Source organism: Oncorhynchus gorbuscha, linkage group LG24 (assembly GCF_021184085.1).
Source record: "Oncorhynchus gorbuscha isolate QuinsamMale2020 ecotype Even-year linkage group LG24, OgorEven_v1.0, whole genome shotgun sequence".
Lineage (NCBI taxonomy): Eukaryota > Metazoa > Chordata > Actinopteri > Salmoniformes > Salmonidae > Oncorhynchus > Oncorhynchus gorbuscha.
The window spans coordinates 32,001,137-32,015,902 of NC_060196.1; the positions used below are offsets into that span (position 1 = coordinate 32,001,137).

General features: G+C 39.9%; 2 protein-coding genes across 5 annotated transcripts; one reads left to right on the top strand and one right to left on the bottom strand.

The window, feature by feature from the left end:
* The first annotated feature begins 3,436 nt into the window (after positions 1-3,436).
* LOC124012029 (cocaine- and amphetamine-regulated transcript protein-like) lies at positions 3,437-5,210 on the top strand. Its single transcript, XM_046325378.1, has 3 exons — positions 3,437-3,761; positions 4,611-4,700; positions 4,926-5,210. The coding sequence occupies exons 1-3, from the start codon at positions 3,615-3,617 to the stop codon at positions 5,031-5,033; spliced, it is 345 nt and encodes a 114-aa protein (XP_046181334.1). The 5' UTR covers positions 3,437-3,614; the 3' UTR covers positions 5,034-5,210.
* A 3,602-nt stretch (positions 5,211-8,812) lies between these two features.
* On the bottom strand, positions 8,813-13,628 carry LOC124013166 (protein JTB-like). 4 transcript variants are annotated; one of them, XM_046327377.1, is made up of 6 exons: positions 13,427-13,628; positions 12,289-12,476; positions 12,160-12,200; positions 11,717-11,802; positions 11,143-11,219; positions 8,813-10,820 (listed from the first exon to the last, which is right to left on the bottom strand). In XM_046327377.1, the coding sequence occupies exons 2-6, from the start codon at positions 12,384-12,386 to the stop codon at positions 10,664-10,666; spliced, it is 459 nt and encodes a 152-aa protein (XP_046183333.1). In that variant the 5' UTR covers positions 12,387-12,476; positions 13,427-13,628; the 3' UTR covers positions 8,813-10,663. The 4 variants fall into 4 exon arrangements, with proteins under 4 accessions (XP_046183333.1, XP_046183334.1, XP_046183331.1 ...); XM_046327375.1 differs by having other exon boundaries at positions 8,814-10,820; positions 11,143-11,222; positions 13,427-13,627; XM_046327376.1 differs by having other exon boundaries at positions 8,814-10,820; positions 11,143-11,222; positions 13,477-13,625.
* Between the last annotated feature and the right edge of the window lie 1,138 nt (positions 13,629-14,766).

Sequence of the window (14,766 nt, forward strand, 5' to 3'; positions counted from 1 at the left end):
ACTGCATCACTGAAATTGAGTAGTTCATTTGTAAGATGGGTCACTCCAAAAAAAACGAGGGAGAGTGAGTCATCTAGTCAGTACAATTGTAAGTCATTTAATAATCAATAAAATGCTGGGGGAGCGGATCCATCTCTATTCCCTATACACGAGGATGCACTGCAGGCTAAAGACCAACTGTCCATTCCTATAGTATTATAATGAGCGGTAGTAAGGGTGGACCAAGAATTTACCTGGGAATCATTATTAGAAACTGGTTTGAACTGGCCAGCAAGGCCCTGGCCATTCCACATTCAGGGGAAGGAGAGATGTGGTTAGGAATTGTGATAGAGAGGTCAGAATGAACTCACAGACTGCCAACATGGGCCAGCATCCATGTGGAAAGCTTTCAACACCTTGCATGACGAATTGAGGCTGTTCTGAGGGCAACTCAATATTGGTGAGGTGTTCTTAATGTTTTGTACATTCAGTGTATATTGGGTGTTTGAAATGCAGAATTTTAGATTCGATTACACGTTGGTTATTTGACTTTGTTTCAATGTTGATAGCAAAATGGTATATTTTAATCATCGTTATTGTTTTAATGTCATTCTGTCAGCCTCAGCGACAATTATTAGAATAATTCAATGGATGTTTTGTGCACAAATGTGATGACTGAAGTGTCTTATTATAGGAGATTGTCTTTCTGGGCCCGGCGTCAGTTAAGCTGCAGTACCGAAGCAAGACTGTAGGAGCAGTCAAAAACGTGCTCCAAGACTGGATCCCTGGCCCCTTGGTCCAAACTCTGGCTCAACCCAAGCCCTAATTATGAGTCTTTTGTTCAACTCTGGCTCAACCCTTACCCTCACCCCTCTTAAACTCCCCCACATCCAAATACCCAATATAATCCCAAATTACTACATCAAGAACCACTGTGATGAGGCCAAGCGGTTCATTACTTACAACTTTACTTGACCTGTCAATTAGTCAACAATGGATAGCAGCAGCCCGAAGGTGACCAAATGTGAAAGTCCACATCACTTGCACAACAACATGTGCCTTTCTACTCAGCAAGTGCTAATTGCATGTCACCTGTAGCCACTTTCCCAATGGACGTCCATCATGGCTCAACACTGCAGTCCAGTTTCCACCTCCACTTGTCTGTGGCTGGGGAGTGTCAGGAAAGTAGGAACTTAATTACGCCTTGGTGATGGAGAGGGATCCTTGAGCTAAACCTTCTGCAGTGAATTATAATGAGACGACAGTGATGACAGCTGTTGAACTACAGTGGCAAGAAAAAGTATGTGGAAATTACCTGGATTTCTGCATAAATTGGTCATCAGATTTGATCTGATCTCCATCTGTCACAACAATAGACAAACATAGTGTGCTTAAACTAATAACACACAAATGATTGTATTTTTCTTGTCTATATGAACCAAGAAAGGATAATATGCTACTTTTGACAAAGACCTGGAGGCGAATATTGAGGACGAGTCTGTAGATGCCTTTATAACTTCTAGGTCTAATATAGGACGTATCAAGACCCACGTGGTGCGCACCATAGAGGCCTGAGGCTCCATGCACTTTGAGGTCCACGAAGCGCAAGCTGCTTTCTGACTCATCAAAGTCCTGATGCGAAGAGAGGCCAGTGCATGCTTGGTCCCGTTTAACGCTCCTCGGGAGTCCAATCCCAACGCGCCTTACTAAATTTGAGAAACGCACAACTTGCCCTCATTCTCTGAAACAAGCTGTGCACCTGACACCGGTGCTCTTCCTTCCAGATTTACATTGACGAAGGACAAAAATCAGTATTGACTGTAGGCAAGTTGTTTACGGACCAGAAATTGCTCAGACGTTACCTAGGCCTAGGATATATCTGCTGGATACCATAGATTGAGTCATTTGACATTTATGGTGGACCTATTCTCTAACCGTAGACTTGATTGCCCTTACACACTAGCAGATACTTATTGGATTCAATCACACTAGAATAACATTAAAGAGAGGAAATTCCACAGAGGCAATAATTCAAGCCTCAAAGCCTAGAGTGATGTCACCCTCATGCATGAAGTATCCCAGCAAATTACATATGTACCATTTGCTTAGGTACTTTCGGCACTGTAGGCAGAGTCATTCACACAACATTGAGAAACATCCATAAACCCATTTAGGCCTAGATATTGAAGAGCAATACGGCATTTGATTTAATCACACCAGTTAAGCCAATAGTAAAGGTGACTGTGGGGAAAGGGGAAAGGGGGATACCTAGTCAATTGTACAACTGAATGCATTCAACTGGAATGTGTCTTCCGCTTTTTACCCAACCCTTCTGAATCACAGAGGCGCCCGGGAACTGTGGTGTAGTGTAGGTCATTTTTGACTGACAATGAGATGATCAGTAATCTCACATTAGGCTACATTACATAATCTTGTCCTATTCGTGACGGTATTAGAAGGCACTTTATGTCCAAGTGATCCATAAATGAATTCACGTAATTCACCAAAATGAAACAATTGCAAAGGAAGTTGTGCTTGATATGCATTTGAACAAGGCATGTTGTAGTTTCCTTCCTTCGGACTGTTGCGTATTGAAGAAATGAGAACAACATCAATCATAAAGCATTATACAGAATGTTGACTTTTCTTATTTGATGTAGCACCATAGCAATATGGTAACATGACACCTTTCAACCTGGACTCGGGGATAGATGTAACAAAGTAAATATAAATCTCCCTCCATTTAGTATGATATGTTACATTTCCGTATGATATGTTACGAATTGCAATTCGTACAATATGTTTTAAAAAAGTGCAATACGTATGATATGTTATGAATTCCAATTTGTTGTGGCTAACGTTAGCTAGGTGGCTAACATTAGCTAGGCTAGGGTTAGAGGTTAAGGTTAGGTGTTAAGGTTAGAAGTTAGGGGAAAGGGTTGGCTAACATGCTAAGTAGTTGCAAAGTAGCTAAAAAGTAGTAAGTAGCTGCAAAGTAGCTAATTAGCTAAAATGCTAAAGTTGTCTGTGATGGGATTTGAACACGCAACCTTTGGGTTGCTCGACGTTTGCTTTACATGGCGTCCATCCTCCCCGACCAACCTCCCTCTTTTAGTTTTAGCATAAGTAACCCTCTGTCTTATGTAACTATAACAAAGTAACATATCATACTAATTTGAGTGTCACAGATTTACATGTACTATGTTACGTCTAATCTGAGGTCAGGCTGCAACTTTGGAGGCACAATATAAACATCATGGTAATATATGGATAGGCTCCTAAAGTTTCACCCTGGTCGATGAATTCCTTGGTGTCGCGTGAATGTTTAATATCATTGACAGAGATATCCATCTCACCCAATCCATGCAACAACAAAAAAAGTCTGAGGAGACGACGGTGTGACGTTTGAGCGAAACGGGAGCAGCACTGGGTTGGTTCTGTATAAATAGCCATCAAAAGTTTCCAAGCAACAACAGAAGCAAGTGCAGTACCCACGAGAAGAAAGAGTGAGGACCTGAGCTGTGAAATAGAAAGGGAGAGAATAATACAAAAGACACGGATAGTTGCCAAGAGAAATTAGCTGCAATTCGACTTGTTTCGCATTCTCTCAGTTCAAGCGCAAGATTTTGAGCACCATGGACAGCATCAGGGTTCGAGCGCTCTTCTACCTGGGCGTCTGTCTGTCTGTCTTCAGTGTTGTTTGCCAGGGGCAGATGTCAGATGACAACAGACTCTCTTCACAAGAGGAACAATTTCCACTGGGATATGTCACCAGAGATTTGGTAAGTCACTTTACTAATTCACTTGGTTTTGTCCTTTTTGAGGATTTTAGGATAAAGCAGTTTGTTTCGATTCAAACCAATCCAGAAATTGTTCAAGTTTGATCTATTGATCTATTATTTACCATCAACTGATGTGTGACTATTCTTTGATAGAGATGGAGGATAGTCTACTTTTACCTTACTTATTCAAATGAGCTATGTAGGCTATATGTTATCTACATCAGTGGTTCTCAACTGGTTTTGCCTAATTACCCACATTGAACCAGGTTGTCTCAGTAGTGGCCCAATATTCGCATAACGAAAAAGCATCGGCAAAATACAACCTGGAAAATAAATAAAAAATATATATATTATATTGATATTACCTCTTTCATTGTCAATAATAAAATTTGGCCCATATTCTTGGTGAAGAATGTTAGGAAACTCGCTGGTTTGAGACCACAAAATCAACCAAAATAGTGCTGCTCTATATTGACAATACTGTGATTGAAGAATTATTTTCAGAGAATACATTATTTAAAAATTACGTTAATTATAATTTCTACACACTTGAATTTTAGTCGTTTAACTTCAGACTGTAGTATTTTTTCAAGAAAAAAAAACAAGTTGTTTTACTCAGACACCAATGACCCATTCAAAACTTCACTCGACCCAAATGTGGGTCATGACCCACCAGTTGAGAATCACAGATCTACATGATACATTTGTACCCATTCTTTCCCAATGTAAAGTAGCCGATTCTATCGTCCCAACTTCAAGCTAATGTCGAAAAATCGATGAAATGCAATATTTATTTAGTCTGATAATGAAGATGGTTCTAATAATCTTTATTGGGGACTTTTTTTTCAGGCTAATGCGCTCGAGAGGCTTCTGGAAGGGGTACAGCAAGACGACAGGATAGGTCTATCAGTGGAGAAAAAAGCAAGTCTCATTCCAAGGGTAAGTAAATTAAGTCAAGAACCTTCGTTCTTTCACATCTACCTCATATCTCTCATTTCCAAAACGCAACAGGTTGTACAAGAGCCATCTATTTGGAGAGCCAGCATAGCCTATGGTGCTGTGAGAAGTTGTCTGTTACATTGAAGATGCTTTGATTTGGGAACAGAAATGTGCAAGTAGGACCTAATGAATTTAGGGAATTTCTCTCTTCTCTCATATATACAGTGTGATGTTGGAGAGCGGTGCGCTATGAAGCACGGGCCGCGCATTGGAAGGCTTTGTGACTGTCTGCGAGGCACCGCGTGCAACACATTTTTCTTGCGTTGTTACTGACCCGGGTCACATACCTATACAACGTTTCCGAGACCCAGGCTTGTGATACTCCCATGCACGCATGCCATTACCAATGTAAATGTCAGTCTGCATGTATGACTGTCATGAGTTAATTTGTCTTCTCGAAGTATAAGTAAATGTATTTCTTTGTTTATTAAAACGTCTTCTTAAGCTCCACGCGTCCTCTTGCATTGCAGAGTTCTAACCATTTGATGACCCATTGAAAAAAACAGTTCACTTACTATTTTCCTATTGCATTTGTAGCCCTACACCTACATTTGAATCAGTTTTGGTTAAACTCCAAATGGGTTGCTTATAATGACATTGACAATTGAAACATTGGATTAAGTTTCATCCATCAGAAATACTGTCAAAAATGCTATTTTTTTTTGGCCTACAGTTTTTTTAGGTCGGAATTTTGAACACATTTTAGTTCATGGATAAAAGACCAAGGTGATAACTGCATGTTTGGAAGTAATTTTACATTGTTGCAATAGATCCTAGGCCTTAATCTTGCCCGAGAGATGCATTCACGGCTGTCTTGCTGCAGATGTCTTCGCTCCATAATGACTAGGCCTATGACTAATTGTGCTACCATCATAAGACTTTTACAATCAAATATGAATCAAGCTCTCAAGAATTGAGTTGACCTGGATGGACAAGTGTTGATCTTTAATACCAGATGGATTTGGAGTCTGTCTCAGTCATTGGTTAATGGGCCAGTGTACATACAAACATTTCTATGATGCACATTTCTATCACCAATAGTTTATATCAACTTGTCTGACCTTTTGGCTGAGATAATATGAAAATAATGTAATAATGCGTGAGATATGAAGATGACCTATGGCCTTTTCAACTAGCAGATTTCAGATATTAAAGGCCAGGTGTCTTCAAAAATGTGATTCTCATGTATTATATATATCTACTTCCACACTATAAGGTTGGAATAATACTGTGAAATTGTTAAAATTATGATAATGCCCTTTAAGTGTAAGAGCTGTTGGAAAAGACCAACTGAAATATCAGCCTGTTTTGGTGGGATGGCGTTTTGGCCTGCCTGGTGACATCACCAGGAGGTAAATTAGTGGATAGACCAATAAGAAAGAGAGTTCCAAACCTCTCTACCAATAACAGCTAGTTTTCAGTTTCCCCTCCACTCTCAGACCACTCTGGCCAAATTCTTTCTAGAGAAATAGCTTATTTCTAAGAAGTTATTTTTTACCATTTTAATTGAAAACAATCATAGGAACCATGTATCCTTCAAATCTTTTTATGAAAATAAAATAGTGCCTTCAGAAAGTATTCATACCCCTTGACTTAATCCCATTTTGTGTGTTACAGCCTGAATTCAAAATGGATTAAATAGATGTTTTTATCATGACTCAGTATATGACCCAGATGCAGACACGAGAGGCGGATAGTTCGATTCTCAGAACATTTATTATAACAAAGAGGCAGGCAAAAGGCAGATCCAGGGCAGGCAGAGGTTTGTAAACCAGGTCAGAGTCAGACAGATACAGGACGGAAGGCAGACTCAGGGTTAGGACAGGCAGAAATGACAGAACCGGGAAGACTAGATAACAATTACTTGGGAACAGGAAAAACGCTGGTATGACCTAACAAGGCGAACTGGCAACAGACAGAAAACGCAGGTGTAAATACACAGGGGATAATGTGGAAAATGGGAGACACCTGGTGGGGGGTGGAGACAAGCACAAGACAGGTGAAACAGATCAGAGTGTGGCAGTTTTTCATAATATAATATAATAATAATATATGCCATTTAGCAGACGCTTTTATCCAAATCGACTTACAGTCATGTGTGCATACATTCTACGTATGGGTGGTCCCAGGGATCGAACCCACTACCCTGGCGTTACAAGCGCCATGCTCTACCAACTGAGCTACAGAAGGACCACAATCGCACCTATCTTCACACAATGCCCCATAATGACAAAATGAAAACATGTTTGACATTTTTGCAAATGTATTGAAAATTAAATACAGATATATCTCATTTACACTAGTATGACACTCCAAATTGAGCCTAGGTGCATCCTGTTTCCATTTATCATCCTTGAGATGCCACTACAACTTGATTGGAGTCTATCTGTGACCAATTCAATTGTTTGGACATTTAGAAATGAACACACCTGTATATATATATATATATATATATATATATATATATATATGGTCCTAAAGCTAACATTGCATGTCAGGGCAGAGACTATACCATGAAGTCTAATTTACTATCTGTAGAGCTCCAATATATACTTGTGATGAGGCATATACAGTATCTGGGGAACGGTATAAAAACAATTTGTAGATTGTTGAAAGTTTCCAAGCGCACAGTTGTCTCCACGTTGGGAAATTGAAAAAATATTAAAGTACCCAGACTCTGCCTAGAGCTGGCCGTCTGACCAAACTGAGCAACCGGGAAAGAAGGACCTTGGTCAGGGAGGTGACAAAGAACCCAAAGAACAGAGTTCCTTGGCTGAGACTGCAGAACCTGCCAGAAGGACATCAGTCTCTACAGCACTTCACCAATCAGGGCTTCATGGGAGAGTGACCAGATAGAAGCCACACTTGAGAAAAAGGCACATGACAGCAATTCTGGAGTTTGCAAAAAGATGTGAAAGGCTCAGAGCATGAGGCCAAAAGATTCTGGGGTCTAATGATACAAAAATGTAACTCTTTGGCCTGAATGCAAATCTATATGTCTGGAGAAAACCAGGCACAGCTCAGGGTAGCCTCAGGGTAGCCTGACTTGCCTAGTTAAATAAAGGTAAAATAAAAAATTAGCTTTCCTCCAGTTTTGGAACACAGTTTATCCCATCTTAAATTTGATTATTTACATTAAAAAATACCTAAAGTTGTTTGAAATGTTTGGACAAAGATTACGGGTAATTTATGAGATATTTTGTGGTCATGTTGCGTGAGTTAGAACCAGTATTTTTCTGGATCACACGCGCCAAATAAATTGACATTTTGGATATAGAACGACAGAATTATCGAATAAAAGGACCATTTGTGATGTTTATGGGACATATTGGAGTGCCAACAGAAGAAGCTCATCAAAGGTAAAGCATGAATTATATCTTTATTTCTGAGTTTCGTGTTGAGCCTGGTGGATTAAATTATGATTGTCTGTGTTTGTTTGGTGGGGTGCTGTCCTCGGATAATCGCATGGTTTGCTTTCGACGTAAAGCCTTTTTGAAATCTGACACATTGGCTGGATTAACAAGTGTAGCTTTAATTTGGTGTATTGCATGTGTGATTTCATGAAAGTTGAATATTTATAATTAAATTTTGGTGCTCTGCCATTTCACCAGATGTTGTCAAATCGATCCCGTTAACGGGATTTGAGCCATAAGAATCAGGAAGATTACTGTGCATCGAGGACAGTAATCGTGTCAGTAATCGACGTCGAGACAAATATTGTTTGGGGACAACGGCGTCAAACGACTCACCATTTGACCAGGAATCCGCTCAGCACCTTGGAGTTCTCGCGCATTGTGAATCGCGTGGCATGTACAGATCAGCAGCGCAACTGCCTGACCACTGTGGAAATTACCGTGAAATTCATCAGTGTATCGTTTCTGCTGTGTTGTGCACTTTCTGTCTGTTGGAGTAGAGGCAAGATTACCAGACGTCCTGTCGTTGAAAACGCGTGACTCACACGAGCATAAACTGGTAAATTAGGTTAGGTATCCTGGCTATGATTCAAACAGCATAGTCATTTGATAAGGCTAAGAGAATAACTTAATGCTACGAATCAATTGTCTAGTATAATTGTTTAATGGTAAGAGTATGATGATTTTTATCTGCTTCACAGAGCTGCTTTTTTGTTGAGCTGTTTAAAAAAAATAAAAAATTAAATATGCAGTTGGACAACTTGTTTTCAGTAGCCTAATCCTGTCTCCTTTCCTAATTTTTGTATTTTATAAACCAAGGGCCCAATCAAAACCTTTAACCAGCTTCCTGGGATATCCCAGTTAGGCCTACCAGCTTTGAGTAGGGCTCCAAGTTTCTCTAGTTGCCTTCAGTTTGATTCTGTGGTACTAGAGCAACATCTAGTGGTTACTCAGAAACCTACACCAACTTCAGTGCCCTTGTTTGGTTATTTCAATCGCTCACAAACAAAATCAACTTTGTCATTTACTTTTCTCTTTTAGTGCAATTCCAACATGAGCAAGTACTGTTCTGTCAAAGATGAAGCTCAACATGGCCACATTTTCTGCTGTACAAGAGCATCAAAAGAGGCTGTGGAGCTCAATCTAGATTGCCCATGTCAGTTGTGATGTTTTGTCTCCCTCCAACTGTATTGATTACAAAACTGCACATTTTCAAGTGAAAAATACAATGAATGCTTTCCTGGTACATCAAAGTGTATTGATACGAATACTGTAGGCCAAGTTGACTCCGGGAAGCATCTTTTTCATATTCTACTTGTGTTGTCGATTATATCCCTGAAAAGTGGACTTAATTACAACAAAAACCCAGATTTTTCCAGATTCCCCCCCCCATTTATTTTGTAATCTGTCAGCTGCTGAGGTTTGAAAACATCTTACACATTTCCTAAAAATACATTATTCACAGTTGAAATGTAAATATATGATAATCATTACTTTGAACAAATCTGGGAAATCACTAAGCTCAGAGACCAACATTAAAAAAGAGAGTCAATCAGTGGAAATCCAACAGTTTTTAAAATGAATGTGTGTCGTGTATATTGGAAACTCTATAGCCTATCAAAAACACTAGTAGTCAAACGTTAGTGTTTGCATTTAGAACCATGTCTGCAATGGAATCTCCAAACACACAAGATTTCACAACATAGTGATTGTAGACTTTCAGTAGAACACCAATACTGAAACTTGGAAATATGAAACCCACGAAGGTGAAAACAGCATTGCAGCATGACACTCTTACTCCAGTACATGGTAACACTATGCAAACCCACCCTCTATTTTTTTATGTAACCTTTATTTAACTAGGCAAGTTAGTTAAGAACAAACTCTTATTTATGCCCCCATAAGACTGATTTTTGATCCATTCGAGTCACAGACCTAGTTATTAGTCCATGTTTCCAAGTGAGACAGGGCATTTGACACGATATTATATTCTTGGTTCTCTCAGAGAACAGAAACATGCGCCAGAAACTTGTTCGGCATTTGTCAGACAATTCTGTATACAGGCAAAAAATAAATAAATACAAACGTAATTAAAGAACCATGTATGTGGCTTGAACGAATCCATCAATTGTCCTCTACTTAGAATGCAGCCAGTTCCCAACGTTCATCAATTTCACAGACTTTGTCAGAAGAGCCATTCCCTTTAGGGATAATAATTCCATTGACAAAACGCCAGACACTGTTCATCATTTGTCCGTTGGCAGGTTATAATTAGGGCTGGAGTTTCATTCTCAATCTTGATTTCATTTTCATTTCTTCAATAACAAAATTTAGAAACCGTTTTCCAGTAAGCCTGGCCCATTGTCGGATATACCGTTCTCCAGACCTCCATGCTGTTGAAATTCGGTGGCTCTGTTCATTCTTAAGAGTTTGAAATGAGCTGAGCAACTATGTTGAGGTCTATTAGTCTCTTCACTCTGGTGTACTGTGCTAGATGGACTCAATCTGCCTGCGGACTTTCTCGGAGGCAAGACGGTCCAGCGAACGTTGCCTAGCGACCACTACGAGGGCGAACAGTATGGTAAGGCCCAACATGGCTCCCTCAAACTTCCAGAAAAGGTGTTCCTCCATCAGGGTAGAGCGGCAGCTATGTGCAGGAGGGAAACAAGAATCTTTATTATGGAAATATTAGCTTGACTGAATAGTATTTCTGATATGTTAAAATCATAAATAGATCTTCATTCAAACTTAAATCAGTCTGTGTAGTAGTCTAAACATTTGAGTTTGTCTTCTGTAAACTATGATGAAAAAGTGCTTTAGAGCGTACTTTATATTATTAGTCAACTGTTTACGCAGGTTAATTACATCCAATTCACACAAGATCTGGATCCAACCTGTCAAATCAAGAGATCGCTTGGCATCACAGCAACGATCACAAAGAAATGTCAATAGCAGCTGTAGGGACTCACCTCTTGTACTCGTCTTTATTAGACTTGGTGCAGTTGATCCTCTCCACGTATCCCGTCTGAGTACATGCTGCCCATGACTTCTAGAGTGAGGACAGGATGGTTAAGGGTGCCTAGTCTACCAACTGACAAATGATGCATCAACAAACACAAAACAATGTTTTAATTACAGTAATGTGTTGGTGGAAGGTGCAAGGCAATTTAATGGGTTTACACCGAATTTACAAGTCCAACAGAAAAGTTGGGGAGAGGGTTCTATTTTGGCTGGGAAGCATCCTAAGCCAGATAACAATACCAGTCTTCTCTTTCACTGAGCTATCTCAAAACCCGTCCACTTTAAAATCAGATATGAGTATCTAAGTTTCTCTATAGTTAACAGTTAAAAGGCCTTGTTGCAGCTTGAAATCCACTGTCATAAGCAACCATTTGGACTGTGAGGTGGCATAAACCATGACTACATTCATGGCATACATTCACATCACCCAACAATAAACCATTAAGCAGAGAACTATCGGAGGATGAAAGGAAAAGTTGGCAGAAGTGTGGGGAGGGAGATGGACAAAGAGAGAGATCTCACCGACTGGAAAGCGGTACACTGGGAGCATTCCACCGCAACCACAAACTCCTCTATCTGCCAACAGGGGGTGGTTACCGGCCTGGCCACTAGAAGACAGGCAAAACAAAAAGCCTTGAATCAGTATCTGAAAAGGGCTGAGAATAGTTTTGACAGAAATTGTACTTAATGACAGAAATTGTGCTTAATGACACGAACAGAGGCACACATTTTCTTATCCTGACAGGAGTCAAGCAAACTGGAGCTTCTACTGGAACATTGATATATGTTGCAAATAGTAGATGCACATATCAGCCCCACGCACAAACATTTGCTTCTCCGTGAAACATGTTGCTAACTTGCTATACTAAAAATGTATGAGCACTCTCATTTGTGTTTGCAGCACCACATCAATCCTGTACTCAAGTTCTCTAACTCATTCTTAAATACAGATAAAAGTATAGTACCTGTGGTCTTCTCCTCACTCAGCAGAGCTGCACCAAACACTCTGAAAGAGACAGTAATGACAGTTAAGTTCTGAAGCAATGCAGAGCATAAAGCATTATCAGCAAGAAGTACAACACCAGTACACTCACCTGAGAGACACCAAACCCCAGAAGAGTGCATGCAAAGCCAGGACTCTGGGCCTCAAGCACAACATGGGGATTCTGCAATCGCTCTCCATCCTCCCCATGCAGGTGTGTGAGATGTGTGCCACAATTAGAATCAAGGCTGGAAGCTTGTCATAGTGGAATTATCCTCTATGGTCCAAAATGGCTGATACCTGTCACACAATCAAATGACCACTAAGAGACAAACAATGGGCAAGGGTGATGCTGATGTCCTACAACTAAACACCTCTTTATCCCTTTTATAATTAGCAACCACTAAGACACTGTTTAAAGGTCAAAGAAGCTTATCTAGTTGCCACTGTTAATCTCATTACATGTCCAATTGAATCATGCTGGTTCAAGTTCAACTGTGTCTAGAGCTGGACCTCAGACCTCTGTCTTCCAGTCATTTAAAACGACCCCCCCCCCCCAACAGTAACAGCGTAGGTCGACTGTGGACACCTAACGTTACTTCTGTGGGGAAGGTCTGCTGCTAAACAGCTGTAACCGACTTCATGATGAATACATTAGCCAGGTGTGATTTATCCAGCAATTTATCTCTGAACTCACCAGTGAATGAGACAATGCAGTAAATATTTCAAAAGTCAACTGGACTTCAACCCTGATCTCATCTTTCCAATAGCGATATTAGGTAGCTCCTTAACCTTGTGAGCAAAGCAGATAACGCGGGTCGCTTTTAGGGAGTGCAGTTGTGGCCAACTAACGTTAGCTGGCTAACAGCTGGAAACAGTTACAACGCTAGCTAAGTTAGTTAACTATTATCAGTTATATAGTGAGAAGATGGCGTACTAGCACACTTACCAAAAGCCCTTATACAAATGCTTAAAGCATTTAACGTAAAAACCACGCCTGACCAATGTATGCATCACAAAGCTAGCTAGCTACATGTTAGCTAGGTAACGTCAATAGTAAGCTGGCTTCTCTTTTTTTGACAACGTGAAGGTTAGGCACTAACTAACCAAGTTAGCTACATGACATACCAAACCAGATGATTAGCAGCTGGCTAGTTTGTTCCAAATAGTCTCGCTAGGTTAACTACTTACTCTACGTTAGCTAGTAACAACGTTATATAGTGAGAAGATAGCTGGCCAGCATAACTCACCAAAAGCCCTTCTCATACACATGCGGAAAGAATTTAACATAAAAATGTACCCTTAGATTACGATATTATTCGTTGAAAAACAAACATTAACAGATGTCGAACAAATTGTTGGTGTGATTAGGTTGCTTTTTCTTTCAGTTCCGGAGTAGGCGTCCAGTGGAGAAGAGCACAGCCATTTTGAGTCATGTTGTAAACGCTGATGAATACGCACGTCATCAAATGCGTTGCACCCGTTCCCAGTACCGACAGCGCCCCCTAGCACTCTTCTTGAAAGCAGGCCTTTAATAAACTGTGTCTAGGTCTGCTGCTAGTGAAAGAACTGGAAAACAATTTATATGACAAATGATGTTGGATAACTGAAATGACTAGGGGCCGGTCTGCCCAGATGATAACCAACTCCACTCTATTACACTTTCATTCAAAGGTATATTCTGGGCATACATTGGCCTTATATATAATATTGCTCTGTAGTATCTAACTTGATATTTTATCATGTAAGATCAAATGTAGGCCTACTTCATTTCCAGTTGACCGTAGCCAACGCACGTCCCCAATACCTGCCCTTATGAAAAAAATATATTGCTGTCGGGGTGCAGTATAACTAGAGTACACTGTAGTATAACTGTATTGAGAGTGCAGTGTAACTGCAGTATGCTTCAAATACTGCTTCCAAAAGAACAGTTTTTTTTACTGCATTAATTTTTCAGTGTGTCTGCAGTCACAGTGCACCATAACTGCTGTTCAACTGCAGTTATTCTGAGATTACTGCATCCAAAATACCACAGTTGACAGCAGATACTGCACTTTTAACTGAAGTTTCAAAACTGCCATCTTTTTTTGTAAGGGTGATACATAAGCAGGTACAGCAGATTATTGGAGATACAGGTCCACTGTGTCTCCAATAATGTTATATACTGCTAGACCATGGCTGTGTCTATTCATAAACAATGGTAGATACTATAATGGTAGATATAATATATAACTATAATGGTAGAAACAATGGTATATACTAGATTCTATAATACAATTATACCAGGTTGGTTGTGGCCAATGATTTGGAAATAAACTCACAAAAGAGAGGACTAAGTGATAAAAAAAGGAAAATTGTTCTATGGTGAGGTTGATATATAAATCTATAATAAATTAGCCATAGTTAACCTGTAAGAAACTATAAACAGGCACTATGTAACATCAATGTAATTACAACGTCGTCACAATGTCATGGGACACAACACTCAAAACCACATATCCCATATCCACAAAGTTGTTTTTGTCTGTGATGAAAGAACTAAGCATGGGTCTTGTAGTTTAATTTTGTTGTTTACACGCCTCCCGCTTCT